Genomic DNA, 14,393 nt, shown 5'->3' with positions numbered 1-14,393 from the left:
GAGTGCATACCACAAAGATAAACAATATAACTGCTCCACAACAGAACAGAAGAACTGAACCACGAAGAAATTCGTAAGTTTAGACTTAAAATTACGAGGATTACTGCTAAGATACTTTAAAATCTTTGTGTCGCTTATTGAAAATGGAGACAACGGAATACTCGTCTTTCTGCAGGAGAGACAAGGAGATTGCGATTCAAATGGTGACTGGATATTTGTGTCATATTAGGCGAATATAAGCTACTAATTTTAGGGAATAAGCTCATACTGTTAACAACAAACGACGTTAAAGAAAATATACATTGAAAGGCCATTGTCAGAATTCTCAGGTTCCATAACAGGAATCGACAAGAGTGTCTCGCATTTATACATGTTGCTCGAACTGCCTGTTGCTGACCTAAAAAAACCGTTAGTGGTTCAGAGCAATTATCCCAGGATATAATGCTGTATTTCATATGCGATTGGAAATAAGCAAAGAAGACTCATTATCTTAGTCGATTTTCACTTACTGCAGGTACCATATTAATTGTAAATAAAGCAGCATTTAGTTTTTGAACAAGATTCTGAACATGAGCTTTCCATGAAAGCTTACCATCCAAGTGAACATCTAGGAATTTTATTTTATTGAGACTCACTTATCAAACGGCCATTCTATGCAATCAGAATGTCAGTATTAGTTGAATTATGTGTTATAAACTACAAAAAGTTTGTCTTACGGTGATTCTTCATCGATTTGTTTTCTATTGTTTGCTGTTTCTTCTTTCTAAATGTTTCTAAATACTATTCGTATCTCTTTTTACAGTTACTACTTTACTGTCATTTGTTTGATAGATGTAGCGATCATTATTTTGTATTCACAATATTACTTTGCCATTCCTTGTTATCACAAACCGTTCCAAGAGATATGTATTTTGTAACGTTCATAAATCGTGTGGCACGTTGTAAGTTTTATAGTTTGTTTATATCGTTAAGAATTATCTCGAGGAACTGAAATACTGTGTTAGAAAACTGAGCAGAGGGCAACCCACATGGGACATAGCGACCAGATTTTTACAAGGCCTTTTGGGCTTCTTATGTACAACTGAGTAGGTAAAAACTTACTTGCTTGCCAGGAATCCCAAACAGTATGCTGAGAGTCGAGTTATTCCTAGATCAGCACAGAGCAGGTGGGCTGTTGTGTTTGAGATTAGAGTTAATTTGATGATTAGTGAAGGCTATTAATATGTTTTTAATAGATTTAATGTGTTTAATATGTTTAATGGTTTTAATATGTTTTAACAGATTTTAGCTACTTTAAAATTATTTATTTATTAACTTTTATTTATTTCATCACTTCATGTTTATATTTTTTACTAAGCGCAAAAATATAATGAAAATCAATGAAAGTACTACAGGCAAGTTAAGATCTGTTGTGCCTTACCTTCTAGAAAAATTTGCGTTTATTGAATAGTGCAGCGAGATACGTTTTTGGACAGGTCTTGAGGAGAGGGAACGGATTACCAAATAAAATAATACAGAGCGATATTTAAAAGAAAGACATACTACTGTTCTTATCTTCTTAACCAACCAAGTTGCGAGATAGGCAATAGTGCTGGCTAAAGTCATCCTGATGGCAGAAAAAAACATTTGCATGATACTGTTTTTAATTTTGCTTATGGACAAAAAGTTATTACGCGTGGTCAATGTAAATTTGACACTCTATACAGCCGGTCCAGTCACATTCTTGCAACCACAGGCTATGTCCGAGGTCTACGTGCAATAATGACCCAAAGACAGTACGGGGAACCAAACTCTCCGGATTTAAACCCAATCCAGCATCTCTGGGACCACTTCCATCAGGCTTTTCGCGCCAAGGGTCCTCAACCGAGAAATGTAGCGCAGCCGGGCACGGCCCTGGAGTCAGAATGGCTCCACGTCCCTATGAATACCTTCCAGAACCTCATTGGCTCTTTTTCTGCACGCCTTGCAACTGTCCGTACTGCAAAATGTGGTTATTCAGGCATTTCAGAGGTGGCGATATTAACGTGGCTGGGCAGTGTAATATCTCTGGAAACAGACGCGATTGATAGCGGATCAGAGGTGCTACTGTCAGGCTCAGTCAGGTGCCACCAGAGCAACGATCGCCGGGTAATTTGGTATCGATCCATTCCACGCGAGTGGTCTTAGCCCCAGGAACAATGCCCACCGTCGCAGCCGCTGAGTCGTCTTGTGGGGAAGTTTGGAATGGAGATCGAACATTTACATCTACATGGATACTCTACAAATCACATTTAAGTGCCTGGTAGAGGGTTCACCGAACCACCTTCACAATTCTCTATCATTCCAATCTCGTATAGCGCGCGGAAAGAATGAACACCTATATCTTCCGTACGAGCTCTGATTTCCCTTATTTTATCGAGGTGATCGTTCCTCCCACTGTAGGTCGGTGTCAACAAAATATTTTCGCATTCGGAAGAGAAAGTTGGTGATTGGAATTTCGTGAGAAGATTCCGTCGCAACGAAAAACGCCTTTCTTTAAAGGATTTCCAGCCCAGATCGTGTATCGTTTCTGTGACACTCTCTCACATATTTGGCGATAATACAAAACGTACAGCCTTTCTTTGAACTTTTTCGATGTACTCCATCAATTCTATCTGGTAAGGACCCCACAACGCGAAGCAGTATTCTAAAAGAGGACGGACAAGCGTAGTCTCCTTAGTAGATCTGTTACATTTTCTAAGTGTCCTGCCAATAAAACGCAGTCAACTGCCACTTTTCGCAGCATTCAGATATCTTTCCTAAAATGTTTAACAGTTTGTTTTGATCTTCTGATGACTTATATTAGGCGATAAACGACAGCGTCATCCGCAAACAGTCGAAGACGGCTGCCCAGCTTGTCTCCCAAATCGTTTATACAGGGTGTTACAAAAAAGGTACGGCCAAGCTTTCAGGAAACATTCCTCACACACAAATACAGAAAAGATGTTATGTTAATTTCCATGTTAAAGCTCATTTTAGTTTCGTCAGTATGTACTGTACTTCCTCGATTCACCGCCAGTTGGCCCAATTGGAGGAAGGTAATGTTGACTTCGGCGCTTGTGTTGACATGCGACTCATTGCTATACAGTACTAGCATCAAGCACATCAGTACGTAGCATCAACAGGTTAGTGTTCATCACGAACATGGTTTTGCAGTCAGTGGAATGTTTAAAAATGCGGAGTTGGCAGATGCCCATTTGATGTATGGATTAGCACGGGGCAATAGCCGTGGTCCTGTACCTTTGTATCGAGACAGATTTCCAGAACGAAGGTGTCCCGACAGTAAGACGTTCGAAGCAATTGATCGGCGTCTTAGGAAGCATCGAACATTCCAGCCTACGACTCGCGACTGGGGAAGGCCTAGAACGACGAGGACGCCTGCAATGTACGAGGCAATTCTTCGTGAAGTTGACGATAACCCTAATGTCAGCGTCACAGAAGTTGTTGCTGTACACGGTAACGTTGACAACGTCACTGTATGGAGAGTGCTACGGGAGAACCAGTTGTTTCCGTACCATGTACAGCGTGTGCAGGCACTATCAGCAGCAAATTGGCCTCCACGGGTCCACTTCTGCGAATGGTTCATCCAACAATGTGTCAATCCTCATTTCAGTGCAAATGTTCTGTTGCTGTGTGTTTCCATTCCATGATTAATGTGATTTGAAGAGAAGTAATAAAATGAGCTCTAACATGGAAAGTAAGCGTTTTCGGACACATGCCCAGATAACATATTTTCGTTCTTTGTGTGTGAGGAATGTTTCCTGAAAGTTTGGCCGTACCTTTTGTAACAACCTGTATAGATAAGGAACAGCAAAGGGCCTATAACACTACCTTGGGGAACGCCAGAAATGACTTCTGTTTTACTCGATGACTTTCCATCAATTACTACGAACTGTGACCTCTCTGACAGGAAATCACAAATCCAGTCATATGATTGAGGCGATATTCCATAAGCACGCAATTTCACTACAGGCCGCAAGTGTGGTTCAGTGCCAAAAGCCTTCCGGAAATCCAGAAATACGGAATCGATCTGAAATCTCTTCTCAATAGCACTCAACACTTCACGTGAATAAAGAGGTAGTTGTGTTTCACAGGAACAATGTTTTCTAAATGAATGCTGACTGTGTGTCAATAGACCGAGGTAATTCATAGTGTTCGAACACAATATATGTTCTAAAATCCTGCTGCATATCGACGTTAACGATGTCGGTCTGTAATTTAGTGGATTACTCCTACTACCTTTCTTGAATATTGGTGTGATCTGTGCAACTCTCCAGTCTTTGGGTACGGATCTTTCGCCGAGCGAACGGTTGTATGTTATTGTTAAGTATGGTGAAATGAGGGGATTGTCATCGGTGATCAAGTGAGACACAGAACAAGAGTGATGTAGGTGAAACTTCCCGTCGCGGCGGGATGAGTTTACCGTAGACCCCTGGCCACCAAACTCTCGTGGTTTGAACCCAGTCCACAATCAGTGCGACCACCTCGAATGGGCTGTAAGCACAGTGCATACTCAACAGAGAAATCAAGCGCAGCTGGCCACGACACTGGAATTAGCAAGGCTCCACACCCCTGGCGGTTGCTTCCAGAACCTCACTGCCTCTCTTCCAGCACGTCTTTGTCAGTGACTATTATGGCTTTTGACAGGTGGTACAATAATGTGACTGGACAGTGTAGATGGCTATGTGGATGATAATTAATTCGTGGTTGTGCTGACGGACAGATCTTTGTTGTAGCTGGTTAGCTGGAAGGTAACACATTGGTTATTAGTGGGTGATGCGAAAGAATTTCAATTTCAATATCAGATTGCGGTGAGAGACCGATTTGTGGTGCGGTCGAGAGCTGATAGTTTTATTTGATGCAAAGGAAAACGACTACTGTGACCATGTGAAGGTATGAGTTCGTTGTGTGGTCACTAGGAAATGAACCCGTCGGACATCATTGGATACCGAAAAGCAGGCGCCACACCTCCAGTTCTCGTCATCGCTCGCAGCAGTCGTTATCGATGTACATTCTAGGTAAGTTAGTGGATACTCCCTCGTACTTTACGCCTGGTTTCGTGCTGTCGAGGTTAGGTTATGTTGTGGTTTAGTAACGACTTTACACGCCTGTTACACTTGTTCGGTCAATACAGCGATGACTAATGCTGGTTGTGGATGACGATGATGTTGTCGTCCGATGACGTCCCATATGAGCTCGATTGGAGACGTATGCTGTGGGCGAGCAGGCCAAGGCAACATGAGGGGACACTCTAGAGCATGTTGGGTTACAGCAGCGGTATGTGGGCGAGCGTTATCCTGCTGGAAAACACTCCCTGGAATGCTGTTCATGAACAGGAGCACATCTCGAACCAACAGGTTGATGTAGCCGTCTGCAGTCATTATACGTGGAATAACCACAAGAGTACTCCTGCTGTTATACGATATCGCACATAGCTCCAAGTGTAGATCCAGTGTGTAGAGCACACAGACAGGATGGTTGCAGGCCTAAATTGGCCTCCTCCTAATCAACACACTGGCGCCGAGAGAGAACGGGCCTTCGCCCAGTCTTCCAATAAGCTCTCGTTTGACCCTGAAGTCGCAATGGTCCCCAGTCGCTCTGCGACCAGACATACCCGTGTCCACCGCTGCCGGGTGTCATGTGCAGTGGCTACATTCCCTCCAAGTCTTTATGCAGTATCGAAGAAGGATCGTTCAGCTTCGTAGCCCTATCACACGACCTCGTTCAACTTCAGTAAGATGCTGATATGGAGTCTTTGTTGCCTTAAACGCATTCCTGGCTAGCACCAACTCACCGTGTCCAGTCTCAATGGTAACTGACACTCACGACCGCTACAGCGAATATTTATAGCAAACCCGATCTGGATCCTTATAGTGGCACAGACCATTGCAGGTCTGCGCTGCAAAAGGTGGTTATTCTTGAAGTTAAAATCTTCTGGGTTATTACGCCTTGTCATGTTTCTTCTAAAATGTTCGACCCCTCTACTGGGATATTCCTCAGGAACTTTTGGTGTCTAGTACTGCTAGAACACTGCTTTTGAGAGATGGTGACAATGTGACTGGACAGTATATTTGCTTGTTATGGCGATGTGAATGATAATTAATTTGTGGTTGTGCTTACGTAAGAATCTTTAAAGTACATGGTTAGTTTGGAAGTTAACAGAATTTGAATTTGGAAATCAGATTGTGGTGAGAGACCGATTTGAAGTGGGGTTTGATGTCAAGTTAGGTAGAAAGGTGATAGTACTATTTGCTACAAAAGAAACGACTACTGTGACCGTATGAAGGTAAGAGTTCGATAGGAAATGCACCCTTCGAAACACCATTGGGTACCGAAAATCAGGCGCCACTCCGCCAATTCGCATCATCGCTTGTAGCAGTCGTTATCGATACAAATTCTAGATACGTTAGTGAATACCCTCTCGTACATTAAACATGGTTTGATGCTGTAGAGGTTAGATTACATCATGGTCTAGTACACTACTGGGCATTAAAATTACTACACCAAGAAGAAATGCAGATGATAAACGGGTATTCATTGGACAAATATATTATACTAGAACTGACATGTGATTACAGTTTCACGCAGTTTGGGTGCATAGATCCTGAGATATCAGTGCCCAGAACAACCACCTCTGGCAGTAATAACGGCCTTTATACGCCTGGGCATTGAGTCAAACAGAGCTTGGATGGCGTGTACAGGTACAGTTGCCCACGCAGCTCCAACACGATACCACAGTTCAACAAGAATAGTGACTGTCGTATTGTGACGAGCCACTTGCTCGGCCACCATTGACCAGACGTTTTCAATTGGTGAGAGATCTGGAGAATGTGCTAGCCAGGGCAGCAGTCGAACATTTTCTGTTTCCAGAAAGGCCCGTACAGGACTTGCAACATGCGGTCGTGCATTATCGTGCTGAAATGTAGGGTTTCGCAGGGATCGAATGAAGGGTAGAGCCGCGGGGCGTAACACATCTGAAACGTAGAGTCCACTGTTCAAAGTGCAGCCAATGCGAACAAGAGGTGGCCGAGACGTGTAACCAATGGCACCCCCTACCATCACGCAGGGTGATGGCGATGACGAATACACGCTTCCAATGTGCGTTCACCGCGATGTCGCCAAACACGGATGCGACCATCGGGATGCTGTAAACATAACCTGGATTCCTCCGAAAAAATAACGTTTTGCCATTCGTGCACACTGGTTCGACATTGAGTACACCATCGCAGGCGCTCCTGTCTGTGATGCAGCGCAAGGGTAACCGCAGCCATGGTTTCCGAGCTGTCAGTACATGCTACTCTAAACGTCGTCGAACTGTTCGTGCGTCCCCATCTGTTGACTCAGGGATCGAGACGTGGCTACACGATCCGTTACAGCCATGCGGATAAGATGCCTGTCATCCCGACTGCTAGTGATACGAGGCCGTTGGGATTCAGCACGGCGTTCCGTATTACCCTCCTGAACCCACCGATTCCATATTTTTCTAACACTCATTGGATCTCGACCAATGCGAGCAGCAATGTCGCGATACGACAAACTGCAATCGCGATAGGCTACAATCCGACCTTTACCAAAGTCGGAAACGTGATGGTACACATTTCTCCTCATTTCACGAGGCATCACAACAACGTTTAACCAGGAAACGCCGATCAACTGCTGTTTGTGTATGAGAAATCGGTTGGAAAGTTTCCTCATGTCAGCACGTTGTAGGTGTCGCCACCGGCGCCAACCTTGTGTGAATACTCTGAAAAGCTGATCATTTGCATATCACAGCATCTTCTTCTTGTCGGTTATAATGCGCGTCTGTAGCAGGTCATTTCTGTGGTGTAGGAGTTTTATTAGCCAGTAGAGTAGCTGTGTGTGAAAGGTAATGTCTCACTGTTGTCACGTGCAGTTTGCGGGAGCGGCCACACAGCGTCACTTCCGGTGTACAGCTCAGAGCGGCGCATCGTGCCACACTCGTCTTGGAGCCTGCGGCAACAGACCCACACTATCCAGTTGGCGCATCCGACGCCGTACGCTGTGGTGAAGCACACAGCGGGTCCGGAGTGCTTCGGCCTGAACAACTGCACTTCCATACTGCGAGCCATACAGGTATGTCTGTTCTTCTTCGGCATGTTTTCAAGCTCCCTGGGCCAGCAGTTCGACACCAGCTCTCACTAACACCGCTACTTTTACCTGCTCCACACACGAACTCCGCAACTTGTCCAAATCCACCCTTGCTGCGGGTGCGTGAACTCGATGACTAGTGGCAGACCTCTTATTTTGTCTTGGCTACTCTCCACAACTTCTCAGTAACCCATATTGCAGAAGTGTGACAATGTTTACCGAATTACGTACACTGACCGGAAAAAATTGCAACACCAAGTTGCAAGTGAAATTTCGGAAACAGATTTGGCTAGGTAGCATGTTTAAGTGTTTAACACTGCTAAGTCACAGGTTAATGTATGCGCGAGATAAGCCATTGCAAATGTGTAAAAAAATGGTTCAAATGGCTCTGAGCACTATGGGACTCAACTGCTGTGGTCATCAGTCCCCTAGAACTTAGAACTACTTAAACCTAACTAACCTAAGGACATCACACTCATCCAGGCCCGAGGCAGGATTCGAGCCTGCGACCGTAGCAGTCGCACGGTTCCGGACTGCGCGCCTAGAACCGCGAGACCACCGCGGCCGGCAAATGTGTAACACTGGTACATTAATCACCAGTGTAGCTGCCACAATGTTGAATGCAAGCATGCAAACGTGCATGTATTGTATCGTACAGGCGCCAAGTCATTCCTGTTGCACTTGGTCGGTCAATACAGCGATGGTTAATGCTGGTTGTGGATAACGCTGGAGTTGTCGTCCGATGATGTCTCATATGAGCCCGATTGGAGACAGATGTGATGACTGAGCAGGCCAAGGCAACATGAGGACACTCTCTAGAGCATCTGGATTACAGCACTGATATGTGGGCGGGCGTTATCCTGTTGTAAAACACTCCCCTGGAATGCTGTTCATGAATGCCAGCACAACAGGCCGAATCACCAGATTGGCGTACCACTCTGCAACCATTGTGCGTGGGATAACCAAGAGAGCATTCGTGCTGTCATACAATACTGCACACCAGACCACAGCTTCAAGTGTAGATCCAATGTATCTAGCACACAGACAAGTTGGTTGCAGGCTCTCAACTGGCCCCCTTCTAACCGACACACGAGAACCATAGGCTCCGAGGCAGAATAGATCTTCACCCAGCCCTCGACAGAGCTCTCGTTTGACACTGCTGAAGTCGCAATGGAGCCCAGTCTTTTTTCGACCATACATACCCGTGACTACCACTGCCAGCAGTCATGTACAGTGGCTACATTCCTGCCAATTCTTTGTGCAGCATCGCAGAAGGAACGTCCAGGTTCTCGTAGCCCTGTCACACGACCTCGTTCAAACTAAGTCTGAGGTTGATATGACGTTTTTGTCGCCTTAAAAGCATTATTGGTTAACAGCAACTCACCACGTCCAATCTCAATGGTCCCTTACGTGGATAAATGCCACTTTTATTTTAAACCCAAATAACGATTGGTTTCAGTCATGGACCATCTTCATGGATAGGGTTAAAGCCACAACATTATATTTGTCATTACTTAAATAATGTGTAGAGCATTTCATGAATATCAATATATGACACAGAACTCTTAGAAGCAAACATACTAATGACAAGTGAGTACAGAGTACTGCTCTGTATACATATTGATATCCATGACATGCTCTAGACATTATTTAAGTAATGACACACGTAATGTTGTGGTTTAACCACTTTAACCTTTATCTGTGAAGATGGTCCATGACTAAAACCGGTAGATATTTGGGTTCAAAATAAAAGCGGCTGATGGTTAAAAATGCATTTTGTACGTTACCTGACGCCTGTAGATAGCCACCTCACAAAAATGTTCCGTGGTAATTAAAGCTCAAGACCGGTGCATCGCGTATTTATAGCACGCCTGATCTGGATCCTTGTAGTGGCGCTAAGAGCGCCACTGTTATGCGACTCGCTTGAAATTTGAATAGACATCATCTTTCAGAAGCAAAAAAAGCCTACCAATTTTTGTTTATGTCGCACAGCTTCTTCTTGGGGTGGCGAATTTTCATTCCGTCGGTGTATTTATTACATAATTAAAAAAGAAAAATTGTTACCGCAGAAAATCCTGTCTGATACAATCAGAAAGAAAAGTTGTTTGAAGAAAATAAAGTGTATAATAAAGAGCTGCGGTTGCAAGAGCTTTTATTCTGAAAATAGTTTTGAGCTAATTATAACATTTCAGCTTTATACGAAACACACGCCAATAAATGTAGCCTATTCATGTAGCCATTGCTCAATTTTGTTCCCAGTAAATATAGTTTTATATTTTCAAAACAATGCTTTTCCTAAGCTAATTCACTGCACTTAAAATGTCTACCTCAATTAATTTATCTCAAGCAGTTGCTACAAGAACATTAATTAAGAGATTAGTAAAATAAGTGATTGTTAGAATTTGTCTCGTTATAAAGTCAGGTTGTGCAGCTGGTTGTTTTCCAGTTCAGGATAACCCCTACCTCAAGACATGACTTTTCTGGAACGTAACTATGAGATGGGGTCTGTAGGACCCCCAGGTTTAAACCACGATTTGAGATGACAGTCACTTGAAATTTATAATTTAAATTATACAACTCTTATTTTTATGTTATTTAAGTGTTGTTTAAATACTTATTTCCATTTCATAGCCTGAAATAGAGTCTTCAGTATTCTTCTTTTCATCACATAGAATAACATAATTTTGGTTAGTTTTTTAAACAGAACACATAAATGAACTGCCACAGAATTGAAAATTTTGGGGAGCAAGGATACGATATTTCCCTACCACTGAAGTTTTAAAAGTGGGGCGTAGACTTGTTTTTGGTTTGTATAATTGGAGTTTTTTGGATTATTTAACTGATGTATATATGTTCTGTTTGGGTTCATTTTGTCATTACATACGCTTTTTCTAGAAGTGTACGAATGGTTTTGTTAAGATTAGAGTTCCATTAGAATTTGTTCTAATGTTTCATAAAATCAGAGTCCACCGCAGAGTATGTTAATTGTACACACCAAAAGAAACAATTCTGCATTTTGTGTATTGAAGGAAAGGCAACTTACATACATCCAAAACAACAGTGGCTCTAGAATTAATATTTGTTAGACTCCAGAACTGTCTGCCCTGTTTGCAGGAGCTGCACTGGCAGATGTACGATCAACCAGAGATCTCCTACAACTTCTTGATCGACAGCGATGGCAATATCTACGAGGGCCGAGGGTGGAACAGCACGAACCCCAGTAAGGGTATTGGGCTGCGCTGCAATGTTGATGTGGCGCTCATCGGGAACTATGTCGAGCGCAACATGACTAAGGAGATGTCATCAGCACTGCGCTGGTTGCTGGAGAAGGGTGTGAGCACAGGTATGCTGGCGCCCGACTACCGCCTGCTGGCACACAACCAGGTGAAGAACACGCTCAGCCCAGGGCGCTGGGCCCTCCTGGAGATCGCAGACTGGCCACACCGCTGCCTAGAGCACTGTGACCAGGGCGTCGTCTGCACCCAACCTGCTGACAGCGACGACAGCTCCGGCCACTAGATCTGTTTGGTCTAGAATCCTGCCATTTAATCATAAAATATCTTTATGTAGAGCAGTTGGCAACAAACGTGTGAATAAATGCAAACTTTCGTAATAAATCCACTGTTTATTTCTCTGTTACAAACCGCTATAATTTCTGAAAAGAAAACATAAGATATGGTTTCGACGACAGCAAAAGCCATCGTCTTCCATTTCAGTTCAGAACAGTGCTCACCAGATAAAATATTGGTTACCTTCCATAAAGAGTACACTGATCACCTTGAGGCGCTGTAGATAGTGTAGAACTGCTACTAGGTGGCTATGTCACCATCCACCACTGATATATCACAGCAGTGAAGTGGTATTCTAACCCCCACCCCACTTTGCACAGGTTAATTAACCTTGACCGTGATTACATATAGTTAATAATTTGGTGAGGCATCAAATCTGAAGTATTTTGATCAAAACTGTATTTGAAATTAGACAGCTAATCACCAGAATCGCAATTTACTATATAGCGTCACTGGAGAATTAAAAGGAATCGCAATTATAAAGCTAAGGTTAGAATGGTCAGCTAAAAGTATGGTTGATTGTAATTCTTACTTCACTCATATATAAATAAAATAACAGCAGATCCTAGTCGCCAGACCTGTTCTTGAACTAATTAATTTGATTAAAATTGTGTTCACCCAGTAGTCAAGTTCTACTCGTTCTGATGACGTGTCACTACCTGTGCGAAAGCAAATTTCGTACCTAGAAGTTAGTAAAACTTAATTGAGTCAACATTTTGAACAATAAAACGTTGAGTTATGTAATAAGGTGATTAATAGACTGATAAATGATTAATTGCTTTATTGTAGTAACGAACCAGCATAGCCTCACTGTGGCTCTTATTGCCATGGAGTACAAATATTCAGATATCATCAGTAACTCGAATATCATCAGTAACACATTAAAGGTCTTCGCAGTTGCGAATATGGACAACAATCAACTGTAGAATGGAATGACGACAATGAAAATCTGTGACGGACTGGCACTCTAACCCGATTTCCCGCATACCGCAAGCAATCGCCTTACCATTTGGCTATCCAGCACGACTCCCGGCCAGACCCAAACGTCCATAAGTCGCCAAACATGCTTCTCCAACCAGTACTCACACAGCCATTATGTATATATATATATATATATATATATATATATATATATATATATATATATATATATATATATATATATATATATATACCTGTACAGGTTAGACATATTACTTGAAAATCGCTTTCCCAGTGTCGGCGGATAAGTACGCTATTGCAGTCCAAAGGAATTCGGAATAACACTGGCACTTCAATATCGTTATCGTTAGTAACAGCCCTTCATTGAAATAATAAGGCCTTTAAATGAGGTGATGGTGGTGGTGGTATGTTTCCTATGGGACCAAACTGCTGAGGTCATCGGTCCCTAGGCTTACACAATACTTAATCTAACGTAAACTAACCAACGCTAAGAACAACACACACACCGATGCCCGAGGCAGGACTCAAACCTCCGATGGGGAGGGGGGGGGAGCAACTTTTAAATAAGGAACCAAATACTATTGCAATGCTGAAACTTGTCAGCGAAGGCGTCAGTACAACTGATCACAGTAAATACAAAAATAATGATATAGTCAAAAAATAGTAAAATTTCCCAAATTATGCTCTTTTAAATAGATCTTGTAAACATTGACATCACTTTGCAATTGCTAGTGTTTGCTTTCGATTTCAGATCATTGAGTCTAGTTAATAAGAAATAAACAGAACTTGCATACTTAGAAATGTTTTTAATTTGATTTCTAGGAACATTAAACAGTTTAATCAACTGTCAGAAGACATCAATAGTGGAATGACGCTCTGAAAACAGATCAATAGACCGTAGATCCTGTTCCACTTAATGACAAGTAAGAGAAATGATTACTTCTGTCTACATTTATATTTGTCACAAAAAACTGGCAAGCTTTTTACACTGCTAAAGGTCTGTAAAGGTTAGATCTTAGGCACGGATGGCGATATAACACATTGCAGTGAAGGTCATGTGATGCAGTGCTTATTTGTATAACACTTTTGTTCATATTGGAGTGACAAGATAAGCAAACAAGACAGCACAAATACGTTGGTGGCAGCATTGATTGTCGTTTCTTACAAGATGTAACAAAGCGTATTGTTGTCTTGTTCATTTCTTGAATGAGCGCCAATAACGGCGTTAATGTCTTTGCATCACATGAATTAAGCTACATTATTTCCTTGTACAATAATATTACTGGAAACAGTGATCCTTGCACCAATAAAAATGGAATACTAAACAAACCACATTCAGTATGCACTGCTCTAAAACGAATTGCTTTATAGTGTGAAGAAGCGTCAGTAGTTGCAGATTAGTCTGTTTTATTATGTTTTAGAAGAATTTACAGATACAACTACAGTAAATAACAACAAAGATGGAACAAGAACAATGAAATTAAGAGACTTGAACATGGAATGGGAAATGTGTATGACAGCTCATATTTTGCCTTACGTAAGACCACATATTTTGGTGTCTCACTTAGAAAATAATTAACCATTGGATTTTTGTTTGTTATTGCTTACACATTTCTTCTTCATTCATTCACATTAGTGGCAAATTCAGATTCTTAAAAGTGTCAAGTTTGTGACAGTCAGACCAAAGTATGCTTTGATTATATCGATAGCAAAAACCAGTTTCACATTCATCGCTGAAACATGTGCCGTTTTTTC

At 42.3% G+C, this 14,393-nt stretch overlaps 1 protein-coding gene across 1 annotated transcript in view; it reads left to right on the top strand.

The window, feature by feature from the left end:
• LOC126267217 (peptidoglycan recognition protein 1-like) overlaps window positions 1–11,744 on the top strand; it is a 38,037-nt gene extending 26,293 nt beyond the window's left edge. Inside the window, exons 3-4 of the mRNA XM_049972190.1 lie at window positions 7,913–8,112; window positions 11,242–11,744. Coding sequence (XP_049828147.1) covers window positions 7,913–8,112; window positions 11,242–11,646 — 605 coding nt within the window. The 3' untranslated portion in view covers window positions 11,647–11,744. The remainder of the gene's footprint in view (window positions 1–7,912; window positions 8,113–11,241) is intronic.
• The last annotated feature ends 2,649 nt before the right edge of the window (window positions 11,745–14,393 follow it).

The sequence above is a fragment of the Schistocerca gregaria genome, chromosome 4 (assembly GCF_023897955.1).
Source record: "Schistocerca gregaria isolate iqSchGreg1 chromosome 4, iqSchGreg1.2, whole genome shotgun sequence".
Lineage (NCBI taxonomy): Eukaryota > Metazoa > Arthropoda > Insecta > Orthoptera > Acrididae > Schistocerca > Schistocerca gregaria.
This window is presented reverse-complemented; position numbering and strand designations above follow the sequence as displayed.